At 55.3% G+C, this 14,086-nt stretch overlaps 1 protein-coding gene across 1 annotated transcript; it reads left to right on the top strand.

Annotated features, from left to right (window-relative positions):
• Nucleotides 1–176: 176 nt before the first annotated feature.
• Nucleotides 177–13,449, top strand: LOC144491220 (disco-interacting protein 2 homolog B-like; the record flags this gene model as incomplete). Its single annotated transcript, XM_078208897.1, has 4 exons — nt 177–313; nt 2,239–2,375; nt 4,515–4,595; nt 13,322–13,449. Coding segments are annotated over exons 1-4 (440 nt in total), but the record flags the coding sequence as incomplete, so codon positions are not given.
• Between the last annotated feature and the right edge of the window lie 637 nt (nt 13,450–14,086).

Genomic DNA, 14,086 nt, shown 5'->3' with positions numbered 1-14,086 from the left:
ATGTAATTGCAACGTGACACAGAGGAAGATGTTTACATAGGAAAATTGCATTGTCAATTTGACATTGAGATTTCCGATGGCCAAAGGGGGCGGGTGTGGGGGGGGGGGGCCGAGGGTAAATTCTCCCGATTCCTGTTGGGGGGGAGAGGTCACTGACTGTTTTTTTTTAACAGATCCGGACAGCACGGAACACCGGTCCCAGGACGCGCCATTCTCTCCATGACGGGATTGAGTTTTGGGGTCATTAGGGTCAACACAGAGGAAAAGAACTCAACGCTGACCGTCCAAGATGTGGGTCACGTGATGCCCGGCGGTACGTAGTGGGGAGAGGGGGGGGGGGGGAGTATCGGAGGGGGAGGAGCAGGGGTGGGGCAGAGTGAGAGGGCAACGGGGAACCCAAGACCGCTTTGGCAGCAATAGTAGGAAGACGGATTGTGACTGGAGTGGGTGTGAATCGAGAGAGGGGTGGATACTCAGCGAGACCTTGGAGTCCTCGTTCATGAGTCAAAGAAGGACAAAGAACATTCCAGCACAAGAACAGGCCCTTCGGCCCCTCCTGCACCCACCATGCTGCCCCCCCCCCCCCCTGTCTGAACTAAAACCCCCTCCCCTTCCGGGGACCGTATCCCTCCATTCCCATCCTATTCATGTATTTGTCCAGACGCCCCTTAAAACTCACGACCGTATCCGCTTCCACTCCCTCCCCCGGCAGCGAGTTCCAGGCACCCACCACCCTCTGTGTAAAAAAACTTGCCTCGTACATCTCCTTTAAACCTTGCCCCTCGCACCTTAAACCTGTGCCCCCCCTAGTAATTGACTCTTCCACCCTGGGGGGAAAAAACTTCTGACTATCCACTCTGTCCATGCCCCTCATAATCTTGTAGACTTCTATCAGGTCTCCCCCTCAACCTCCGTCGTTCCAGTGAGAACAAACCAAGTTTCTCCAACCTCTCCTCATGGCTAATGCCCTCCAGGCAACATCCTGGTAAATCTTTTCTGTAACCCTCTGAGAATAAGGGCCTCTCTCTCTCTGAGCGTCCATTCTCCACCCCCGCCCATTCCCACTCCGTTCATGTGGCTATCTCGATAAGTCTTAAACGTTCCCAGTGTGTCCGCCTCCACCACCTTGCCCGGCAGCGCATTCCAGGCCCCCACCACCCTCTGTGTAAAATACGTCCTTCTGATATCTGTGTTAAACCTCCCTCCCCCCTTCACCTTGAACCTATGACCCCTCGTGAACGTCACCACCGACCTGGGGAAAAGCTTCCCACCGTTCACCCTATCTATGCCTTTCAAATTCTATACACCTCTATTAGGTCACCCCTCATCCTCCGTCTTTCCAGTGAGAACAACCCCAGTTTACCCAATCTCTCCTCATAACCAAGCCCTTCCATACCAGGCAACATCCTGGTAAACCTCCTCTGTACTCTCTCCAAAGCCTCCACGTCCTTCTGGTAGTGCGGCGGCCAGAACTGGACGCAGTATTCCAAATGCGGCCGAACCAACGTTCTATACAACTGCAACATCAGACCCCAACTTTTATACTCTATGCCCCGTCCTATAAAGGCAAGCATGCCATATGCCTTCTTCACCACCTTCTCCACCTGTGACGTCACCTTCAAGGATCTGTGGACTTGCACACCCAGGTCCCTCTGCGTATCTACACCCTTTATGGTTCTGCCATTTATCGTATAGCTCCCCCCTACGTTAGTTCTACCAAAATGCATCACTTCGCATTTATCTGGATTGAACTCCATCTGCCATTTCTTTGCCCACATTTCCAGCCTATCTATATCCTTCTGTAGCCTCTGACAATGTTCCTCACTATCTGCAAGTCCTGCCAATTTTCGTGTCGTCCGCAAACTTACTGATCACCCCAGTTACACCTTCTTCCAGATCGTTTATATAAATCACAAACAGCAGAGGTCCCAATACAGAGCCCTGCGGAACACCACTAGTCACAGGCCTCCAGCCGGAAAAAGACCCTTCCACTACCACCCTCTGTCTTCTGTGACCAAGCCAGTTCTCCACCCATCTAGCCACCTCCCCCTTTATCCCATGAGATCCGACCTTTTTCACCAGCCTACCATGAGGGACTTTGTCAAACGCTTTGCTAAAATCCGGGGGCCGGCGGGGAGAGCTGTTCTTTCCCATCAGTCCACACCCGGGGCTAGACGTTGAGGGAGTTGCCCCTGTCTGTCCGGACATGTGTCTGAGCTGTCCTCCGTCTCGTTGCAGTTACGGTGTGCATCATACAGATTGACGGGCCCCCGCTACTCTGCAAAACCGATGAGATTGGCGAAATCTGCACTTGTAACAGAACTTCCGGTTGCTTCTACTACGGCCTTCCGGGAGTGACCAAGAGCACCTTTGAGGTGAGGGACGTAGAGGGCGGTCGGGTGTCCATATCCCTCGGTTAGACCCACACTCGGAGCACCGTGCACAGTTCCGGTCTCCCTATCCCCTCGGTTAGACCCACACTCGGAGCACCGTGCACAGTTCCGGTCTCCCTATCCCTCGGTTAGACCCACACTCGGAGCACCGTGCACAGTTCCAGTCTCCCTATCCCTCGGTTAGACCCACACTCGGAGCACCGTGCACAGTTCCAGTCTCCCTATCCCTCGGTTAGACCCACACTCGGAGCACCGTGCACAGTTCCAGTCTCCCTATCCCCTCGGTTAGACCCACACTCGGAGCACCGTGCACAGTTCCGGTCTCCCTATCCCCTCGGTTAGACCCACACTTGGAGCACAGTTCCGGTCTCCCTATCCCTCGGTTAGACCCACACTCGGAGCACCGTGCACAGTTCCGGTCTCCCTATCCGTCGGTTAGACCCACACTCGGAGCACCGTGCACAGTTCCAGTCTCCGTATCCCTCGGTTAGACCCACACTCGGAGCACCGTGCACAGTTCCGGTCTCCCTATCCCTCGGTTAGACCCACACTGGGAGCACCGTGCACAGTTCCAATCTCCCTATCCCTCGGTTAGACCCACACTCGGAGCACCGTGCACAGTTCCAGTCTCCCTATCCCTCGGTTAGACCCACACTCGGAGCACCGTGCACAGTTCCAGTCTCCCTATCCCTCGGTTAGACCCACACTCGGAGCACCGTGCACAGTTCCAGTCTCCCTATCCCCTCGGTTAGACCCACACTCGGAGCACCGTGCACAGTTCCGGTCTCCCTATCCCCTCGGTTAGACCCACACTTGGAGCACAGTTCCGGTCTCCCTATCCCTCGGTTAGACCCACACTCGGAGCACCGTGCACAGTTCCGGTCTCCCTATCCCTCGGTTAGACCCACACTCGGAGCACCGTGCACAGTTCCAGTCTCCGTATCCCTCGGTTAGACCCACACTCGGAGCACCGTGCACAGTTCCGGTCTCCCTATCCCTCGGTTAGACCCACACTGGGAGCACCGTGCACAGTTCCAATCTCCCTATCCCTCGGTTAGACCCACACTCGGAGCACCGTGCACAGTTCCAGTCTCCCTATCCCTCGGTTAGACCCACACTCGGAGCACCGTGCACAGTTCCAGTCTCCCTATCCCTCGGTTAGACCCACACTCGGAGCACCGTGCACAGTTCCGGTCTCCCTATCCCCTCGGTTAGACCCACACTCGGAGCACCGTGCACAGTTCCGGTCTCCCTATCCCTCGGTTAGACCCACACTCGGAGCACCGTGCACAGTTCCAGTCTCCCTATCCCTCGGTTAGCCCCACACTCGGAGCACCGTGCACAGTTCCAGTCTCCCTATCCCTCGGTTAGCCCCACACTCGGAGCACTGTGCACAGTTCCGGTCTCCCTATCCCTCGGTTAGACCCACACTTGGAGCACCGTGCACAGTTCCAGTCTCCCTATCCCTCGGTTAGACCCACACTCGGAGCACCGTGCACAGTTCCCGTCTCCATATCCCTCGGTTAGAACCACACTCGGAGCACCGTGCACAGTCCCGTCTCCATATCCCTCGGTTAGACCCACACTCGGAGCACCGTGCACAGTTCCCGTCTCCATATCCCTCGGTTAGACCCACACTCGGAGCACCGTGCACAGTTCCGGTCTCCCTATCCCTCGGTTAGACCCACACTTGGAGCACCGTGCACAGTTCCCGTCTCCCTATCCCTCGGTTAGACCCACACTCGGAGCACCGAGCACAGTTCCAGTCTCCCTATCCCTCGGTTAGACCCACCCTCGGAGCACCGTGCACAGTTCCCGTCTCCCTATCCCTCGGTTAGACCCACACTTGGAGCACCGTGCACAGTTCCCGTCTCCCTATCCCTCGGTTAGACCCACACTCGGAGCACCGTGCACAGTTCCCGTCTCCCTATCCCTCGGTTAGACCCACACTCGGAGCACCGTGCACAGTTCCAGTCTCCCTATCCCTCGGTTAGACCCACACTCGGAGCACCGTGCACAGTTCCAGTCTCCCTGTCCCTCGGTTAGACCCACACTCGGAGCACTGTCTCTCTGCCTCTGTCTCACGCCCCCTAATACTTCCCCGCTTCTCTGTATTCCCAGGTATTCCCGATTACTGCATCCGGAGCGCCAGTTGGAGAATGTCCCTTTGTCCGTTCCGGATTGCTGGGATTCGTGGGTCCGGTAAGTTTTGCCAAGTGTTATACAGTGACAGACCCGTCCCCACCAGTACTGTACCCGTGTTATACAGTGACAGACCCATCCCCACCAGTACTGTACCCGTGTTATACAGTGACAGACCCGTCCCCACCAGTACTGTACCCGTGTTATACAGTGACAGACCCATCCCCACCAGTACTGTACCCCAGTGTTACACAGTGACAGACCCGTCCCCACCAGTACTGTACCCCAGTGTTACACAGTGACAGACCCATCCCCACCAGTACTGTACCCCAGTGTTACACAGTGACAGACCCGTCCCCACCAGTACTGTACCCCAGTGTTACACAGTGACAGACCCGTCCCCACCAGTACTGTACCCGTGTTATACAGTGACAGACCCATCCCCACCAGTACTGTACCCCAGTGTTACACAGTGACAGACCCATCCCCACCAGTACTGTACCCCAGTGTTACACAGTGACAGACCCGTCCCCACCAGTACTGTACCCCAGTGTTATACAATGACAGACCCGTCCCCACCAGTACTGTACCCCAGTGTTATACAGTGACAGACCCATCCCCACCAGTACTGTACCCCAGTGTTACACAGTGACAGACCCGTCCCCACCAGTACTGTACCCCAGTGTTATACAATGACAGACCCGTCCCCACCAGTACTGTACCCCAGTGTTAGACAGCGACAGACCTGTCCCCACCAGTACTGTACCCCAGTGTTATACAGTGACAGACCCGTCCCCACCAGTACTGTACCCCAGTGTTATACAGTGACAGACCCGTCCCCACCAGTACTGTACCCCAGTGTTACACAGTGACAGACCCATCCCCACCAGTACTATACCCCAGTGTTATACAGTGACAGACCCGTCCCCACCAGTACTGTACCCCAGTGTTATACAGTGACAGACCCGTCCCCACCAGTACTGTACCCCAGTGTTATACAGTGACAGACCCGTCCCCACCAGTACTGTACCCCAGTGTTATACAGTGACAGACCCGTCCCCACCAGTACTGTACCCCAGTGTTATACAGCGACAGACCCGTCCCCACCAGTACTGTACCCCAGTGTTACAGAGTGACAGACCCGTCCCCACCAGTACTGTACCCCAGTGTTATACAGTGACAGACCTGTCCCCACCAGTACTGTACCCCAGTGTTATACAGTGACAGACCCGTCCCCACCAGTACTGTACCCCAGTGTTATACAGTGACAGACCCGTCCCCACCAGTACTGTACCCCAGTGTTATACAGTGACAGACCCGTCCCCACCAGTACTGTACCCCAGTGTTATACAGTGACAGACCTGTCCCCACCAGTACTGTACCCCAGTGTTATACAGTGACAGACCCGTCCCCACCAGTACTGTACCCCAGTGTTATACAGTGACAGACCCATCCCCACCAGTACTGTACCCCAGTGTTATACAGTGACAGACCCGTCCCCACCAGTACTGTACCCCAGTGTTACACAGCGACAGACCCGTCCCCACCAGTACTGTACCCCAGTGTTACACAGTGACAGACCCGTCCCCACCAGTACTGTACCCCAGTGTTATACAGCGACAGACCTGTCCCCACCAGTACTGTACCCCAGTGTTAGACAGCGACAGACCTGTCCCCACCAGTACTGTACCCCAGTGTTATACAGTGACGGACCCGTCCCCACCAGTGCTGTACCCCAGTGTTACACAGTGACAGACCCATCCCCACCAGTACTGTACCCCAGTGTTATACAGTGACAGACCCGTCCCCACCAGTACTGTACCCCAGTGTTACACAGTGACAGACCCATCCCCACCAGTACTGTACCCCAGTGTTATACAGTGACAGACCCATCCCCACCAGTACTGTACCCCAGTGTTACACAGTGACAGACCCGTCCCCACCAGTACTGTACCCCAGTGTTACACAGTGACAGACCCATCCCCACCAGTACTGTACCCCAGTGTTATACAGTGACAGACCTGTCCCCACCAGTACTGTACCCCAGTGTTATACAGTGACAGACCCGTCCCCACCAGTACTGTACCCCAGTGTTAGACAGCAACAGACCTGTCCCCACCAGTACTGTACCCCAGTGTTAGACAGCGACAGACCCATCCCCACCAGTACTGTACCCCAGTGTTATACAGTGACAGACCCATCCCCACCAGTACTGTACCCCAGTGTTATACAGTGACAGACCCATCCCCACCAGTACTGTACCCCAGTGTTATACAGTGACAGACCTGTCCCCACCAGTACTGTACCCCAGTGTTATACAGTGACAGACCCGTCCCCACCAGTACTGTACCCCAGTGTTATACAGCGACAGACCCGTCCCCACCAGTACTGTACCCCAGTGTTATAAAGTGACAGACCTGTCCCCACCAGTACTGTACCCCAGTGTTATACAGTGACAGACCCGTCCCCACCAGTACTGTACCCCAGTGTTATACAGTGACAGACCCGTCCCCACCAGTACTGTACCCCAGTGTTATACAGTGACAGACCCGTCCCCACCAGTACTGTACCCCAGTGTTATACAGTGACAGACCCGTCCCCACCAGTACTGTACCCCAGTGTTATACAGTGACAGACCTGTCCCCACGAGTACTGTACCCCAGTGTTATACAGTGACAGACCTGTCCCCACGAGTACTGTACCCCAGTGTTACACAGTGACAGACCCGTCCCCACCAGTACTGTACCCCAGTGTTATACAGTGACAGACCTGTCCCCACCAGTACTGTACCCCAGTGTTATACAGTGACAGACCCGTCCCCACCAGTACTGTACCCCGGTGTTACACAGTGACAGACCTGTCCCCACCAGTACTGTACCCCAGTGTTATACAGCGACAGACCCATCCCCACCAGTACTGTACCCCAGTGTTATACAGTGACAGACCCATCCCCACCAGTACTGTACCCCAGTGTTATACAGCGACAGACCTGTCCCCACCAGTACTGTACCCCAGTGTTATACAGTGACAGACCCATCCCCACCAGTACTGTACCCCAGTGTTACACAGCGACAGACCCATCCCCACCAGTACTGTACCCCAGAGTTACACAGCGACAGACCCATCCCCACCAGTACTGTACCCCAGTGTTATACAGCGACAGACCTGTCCCCACCAGTACTGTACCAGTGTTATACAGTGACAGACCCATCCCCACCAGTACTGTACCCCAGTGGTGTACAGTGACAGACCCGTCCCCACCAGTACTGTACCCCAGTGTTATACAGTGACAGACCCATCCCCACCAGTACTGTACCCCAGTGTTATACAGGGACAGACCTGTCCCCACCAGTACTGTACCCCAGTGTTATACAGCGACAGACCCATCCCCACCAGTACTGTACCCCAGTGTTATACAGTGACAGACCCATCCCCACCAGTACTGTACCCCAGTGTTATACAGCGACAGACCTGTCCCCACCAGTACTGTACCCCAGTGTTATACAGTGACAGACCCGTCCCCACCAGTACTGTACCCCAGTGTTACACAGTGACAGACCCGTCCCCACCAGTACTGTACCCCAGTGTTATACAGTGACAGACCCATCCCCACCAGTACTGTACCCCAGTGTTACACAGCGACAGACCCATCCCCACCAGTACTGTACCCCAGTGTTATACAGGGACAGACCCGTCCCCACCAGTACTGTACCCCAGTGTTATACAGCGACAGACCCATCCCCACCAGTACTGTACCCCAGTGTTATACAGTGACAGACCCATCCCCACCAGTACTGTACCCCAGTGTTACACAGCGACAGACCCGTCCCCACCAGTACTGTACCCCAGTGTTATACAGTGAGACCCGTCCCCACCAGTACTGTACCCCAGTGTTATACAGTGAGACCCGTCCCCACCAGTACTGTACCCCAGTGTTATACAGTGACAGACCCGTCCCCACCAGTACTGTACCCCAGTGTTATACAGCGACAGACCCATCCCCACCAGTACTGTACCCCAGTGTTACACAGCGACAGACCTGTCCTCACCAGTACTGTACCCCAGTGTTATACAGTGACAGACCCGTCCCCACCAGTACTGTACCCCAGTGTTATACAGAGACAGACCCGTCCCCACCAGTACTGTACCCCAGTGTTATACAGTGACAGACCCGTCCCCACCAGTACTGTACCCCAGTGTTATACAGCGACAGACCCGTCCCCACCAGTACTGTACCCCAGTGTTATAAAGTGACAGACCTGTCCCCACCAGTACTGTACCCCAGTGTTATACAGTGACAGACCCGTCCCCACCAGTACTGTACCCCAGTGTTATACAGTGACAGACCCGTCCCCACCAGTACTGTACCCCAGTGTTATACAGTGACAGACCCGTCCCCACCAGTACTGTACCCCAGTGTTATACAGTGACAGACCTGTCCCCACGAGTACTGTACCCCAGTGTTATACAGTGACAGACCCGTCCCCACCAGTACTGTACCCCAGTGTTATACAGTGACAGACCCGTCCCCACCAGTACTGTACCCCAGTGTTATACAGTGACAGACCTGTCCCCACGAGTACTGTACCCCAGTGTTATACAGTGACAGACCTGTCCCCACGAGTACTGTACCCCAGTGTTACACAGTGACAGACCTGTCCCCACCAGTACTGTACCCCAGTGTTATACAGTGACAGACCCGTCCCCACCAGTACTGTACCCCGGTGTTACACAGTGACAGACCCGTCCCCACCAGTACTGTACCCCAGTGTTATACAGTGACAGACCCGTCCCCACCAGTACTGTACCCCAGTGTTATACAGTGACAGACCCATCCCCACCAGTACTGTACCCCAGTGTTATACAGGGACAGACCTGTCCCCACCAGTACTGTACCCCAGTGTTATACAGCGACAGACCCATCCCCACCAGTACTGTACCCCAGTGTTATACAGTGACAGACCCATCCCCACCAGTACTGTACCCCAGTGTTATACAGCGACAGACCTGTCCCCACCAGTACTGTACCCCAGTGTTATACAGTGACAGACCCATCCCCACCAGTACTGTACCCCAGTGTTACACAGCGACAGACCCATCCCCACCAGTACTGTACCCCAGTGTTACACAGCGACAGACCCATCCCCACCAGTACTGTACCCCAGTGTTATACAGCGACAGACCTGTCCCCACCAGTACTGTACCAGTGTTATACAGTGACAGACCCATCCCCACCAGTACTGTACCCCAGTGTTATACAGGGACAGACCTGTCCCCACCAGTACTGTACCCCAGTGTTATACAGCGACAGACCCATCCCCACCAGTACTGTACCCCAGTGTTATACAGTGACAGACCCATCCCCACCAGTACTGTACCCCAGTGTTATACAGCGACAGACCTGTCCCCACCAGTACTGTACCCCAGTGTTATACAGTGACAGACCCGTCCCCACCAGTACTGTACCCCAGTGTTACACAGTGACAGACCCGTCCCCACCAGTACTGTACCCCAGTGTTATACAGTGACAGACCCATCCCCACCAGTACTGTACCCCAGTGTTACACAGCGACAGACCCGTCCCCACCAGTACTGTACCCCAGTGTTATACAGTGACAGACCCATCCCCACCAGTACTGTACCCCAGTGTTACACAGCGACAGACCCATCCCCACCAGTACTGTACCCCAGTGTTATACAGGGACAGACCCGTCCCCACCAGTACTGTACCCCAGTGTTATACAGCGACAGACCCATCCCCACCAGTACTGTACCCCAGTGTTATACAGTGACAGACCCATCCCCACCAGTACTGTACCCCAGTGTTACACAGCGACAGACCCGTCCCCACCAGTACTGTACCCCAGTGTTATACAGTGAGACCCGTCCCCACCAGTACTGTACCCCAGTGTTATACAGTGAGACCCGTCCCCACCAGTACTGTACCCCAGTGTTATACAGTGACAGACCCGTCCCCACCAGTACTGTACCCCAGTGTTATACAGCGACAGACCCATCCCCACCAGTACTGTACCCCAGTGTTACACAGCGACAGACCTGTCCTCACCAGTACTGTACCCCAGTGTTATACAGTGACAGACCCGTCCCCACCAGTACTGTACCCCAGTGTTATACAGAGACAGACCCGTCCCCACCAGTACTGTACCCCAGTGTTATACAGTGACAGACCCGTCCCCACAAGTACTGTACCCCAGTGTTACACAGCGACAGACCCGTCCCAACCAGTACTGTACCCCAGTGTTATACAGTGACAGACCCGTCCCCACCAGTACTGTACCCCAGTGTTATACAGTGACAGACCCGTCCCCACCAGTACTGTACCCCAGTGTTATACAGTGACAGACCCGTCCCCACCAGTACTGTACCCCAGTGTTATACAGTGACAGACCCGTCCCCACGAGTACTGTACCCCAGTGTTATACAGTGACAGACCCATCCCCACCAGTACTGTACCCCAGTGTTACAGAGTGACAGACCCGTCCCCACCAGTACTGTACCGCAGTGTTATACAGCGACAGACCCATCCCCACCAGTACTGTACCCCAGTGTTACAGAGTGACAGACCCGTCCCCACCAGTACTGTACCCCAGTGTTACAGAGTGACAGACCCGTCCCCACCAGTACTGTACCCCAGTGTTATACAGTGACAGACCCATCCCCACCAGTACTGTACCCCAGTGTTACAGAGTGACAGACCCGTCCCCACCAGTACTGTACCCCAGTGTTACACAGTGACAGACCCGTCCCCACCAGTACTGTACCCCAGTGTTATACAGTGACAGACCCGTCCCCACCAGTACTGTACCCCAGTGTTATACAGCGACAGACCCGTCCCCACCAGTACTGTACCCCAGTGTTATACAGTGACAGACCCGTCCCCACCAGTACTGTACCCCAGTGTTACAGAGTGACAGACCCGTCCCCACCAGTACTGTACCCCAGTGTTATACAGTGACAGACCTGTCCCCACCAGTACTGTACCCCAGTGTTACACAGTGACAGACCCGTCCCCACCAGTACTGTACCCCAGTGTTATACAGTGACTGGCTCGTCCCCACCAGTACTGTACCCCAGTGTTACACAGTGACAGACCTGTCCCCACCAGTACTGTACCCCAGTGTTATACAGTGACAGACCCTTCCCCACCAGTACTGTACCCCAGTGTTATACAGTGACAGACCCGTCCCCACCAGTACTGTACCCCAGTGTTATACAGTGACCCGTCCCCACCAGTACTGTACCCCAGTGTTATACAGTGACAGACCCGTCCCCACCAGTACTGTACCCCAGTGTTATACAGTGACAGACCCGTCCCCACCAGTACTGTACCCCAGTGTTATACAGCGACAGACCCGTCCCCACCAGTACTGTACCCCAGTGTTACACAGTGACAGACCCGTCCCCACCAGTACTGTACCCCAGTGTTATACAGTGACAGACCCGTCCCCACCAGTACTGTACCCCAGTGTTATACAGTGACAGACCCGTCCCCACCAGTACTGTACCCCAGTATTATACAGAGACAGACCCGTCCCCACCAGTACTGTACCCCAGTGTTATACAGTGACAGACCCGTCCCCACCAGTACTGTACCCCAGTGTTATACAGTGACAGACCCGTCCCCACCAGTGCTGTACCCCAGTGTTATACAGCGACAGACCCATCCCCACCAGTACTGTACCCCAGTGTTATACAGTGACAGACCCGTCCCCACCAGTACTGTACCCCAGTGTTACACAGTGACAGACCCATCCCCACCAGTACTGTACCCCAGTGTTATACAGTGACAGACCCGTCCCCACCAGTACTGTACCCCAGTGCTATACAGTGACAGACCCGTCCCCACCAGTACTGTACCCCAGTGTTACACAGCGACAGACCCGTCCCCACCAGTACTGTACCCCAGTGTTATACAGTGACAGACCCGTCCCCACCAGTACTGTACCCCAGTGTTATACAGTGACAGACCCGTCCCCACCAGTACTGTACCCCAGTGTTATACAGTGACAGACCCGTCCCCACCAGTACTGTACCCCAGTGTTACACAGTGACAGACCCGTCCCCACCAGTACTGTACCCCAGTGTTACACAGTGACAGACCCATCCCCACCAGTACTGTACCCCAGTGTTATACAGTGACAGACCCGTCCCCACCAGTACTGTCCCCCAGTGTTATACAGTGACAGACCCGTCCCCACCAGTACTGTACCCCAGTGTTACACAGTGACAGACCCGTCCCCACCAGTACTGTACCCCAGTGTTATACAGTGACAGACCCGTCCCCACCAGCACTGTACCCCAGTGTTATACAGTGACAGACCCGTCCCCACCAGTACTGTACCCCAGTGTTATACAGTGACAGACCCGTCCCCACCAGTACTGTACCCCAGTGTTACACAGTGACAGACCCGTCCCCACCAGTACTGTACCCCAGTGTTATACAGTGACAGACCCGTCCCCACCAGTACTGTCCCCCAGTGTTATACAGTGACAGACCCGTCCCCACAAGTACTGTACCCCAGTGTTATACAGTGACAGACCCGTCCCCACCAGTACTGTACCCCAGTGTTATACAGTGACAGACCCGTCCCCACCAGTACTGTACCCCAGTGTTATACAGTGACAGACCCGTCCCCACCAGTACTGTACCCCAGTGTTATACAGTGACAGACCCGTCCCCACCAGTACTGTACCCCAGTGTTATACACTGACAGCTGTCTCTGTCGCGCCCTCTCACTCTCTCTCTCTCTCTCTCTCTATCCCAGGGCAGCCTGATCTTTGTGGTGGGAAAGGTGGACGGTCTGTTAATGGTCAGTGGCCGGAGACACAACTCGGACGATATCGTGGCCACAGCCTTGGCGGTTGAACCCGTGAAGACAGCTTATCGAGGAAGGTAACCTTCACACAGGACAGAACCAGATGGTAACACAGTGTGGGGTTAGCGCTGCTGCCTCACAGCGCCAGGGAACCCCGGTTTCGATTCCCCGGGGCTCGGGTCACTGTCTGTGCGGAGTCTGCACGTTCTCCCCGTGTCTGCGTGGGTTTCCTCCGGGTGCTCCGGTTTCCTCCCACAGTCTGAAAGACGGGGCTGCGTTAGGGTGGATTGGGCCGTGCTAAATTCCCCCTTCGTGTCAGGGGGACTAGCTGGGGTAAATGCGTGGGGTTACGGGGATCGGGTCTGGGTGGGATTGTGGACAGTACAGACTGGATGGGCCAAATGGCCTCCTCAACTGCAGGCACTCTGTTGATATCACATGTGGCTGTCTCTCTCTCTCTCTCTCTCTCTCTCTCTGTCTCTCTCTCTGTCTCTCTCTCTCTCTGTCTCTCTCTCTCTCTCTGTCTCTCTCTGTCTCTCTCTCTCTCTCTGTCTCTCTCTCTCTCTCTGTCTCTCTCTCTGTCTCTCTCTCTCTCTCTGTCTCTCTCTCTGTCTCTCTCTCTCTCTGTCTCTCTCTCTCTGTCTCTCTCTCTCTCTCTGTCTCTCTCTCTGTCTCTCTCTCTGTCTCTCTCTCTCTCTCTCTCTGTCTCTCTCT

This window comes from Mustelus asterias, unplaced genomic scaffold (assembly GCF_964213995.1).
Source record: "Mustelus asterias unplaced genomic scaffold, sMusAst1.hap1.1 HAP1_SCAFFOLD_4747, whole genome shotgun sequence".
In the NCBI taxonomy this organism is placed as follows: domain Eukaryota; kingdom Metazoa; phylum Chordata; class Chondrichthyes; order Carcharhiniformes; family Triakidae; genus Mustelus; species Mustelus asterias.
Note: the sequence above shows the minus strand (reverse complement) of the source record. Positions and strands in the feature narration are given on the sequence as shown.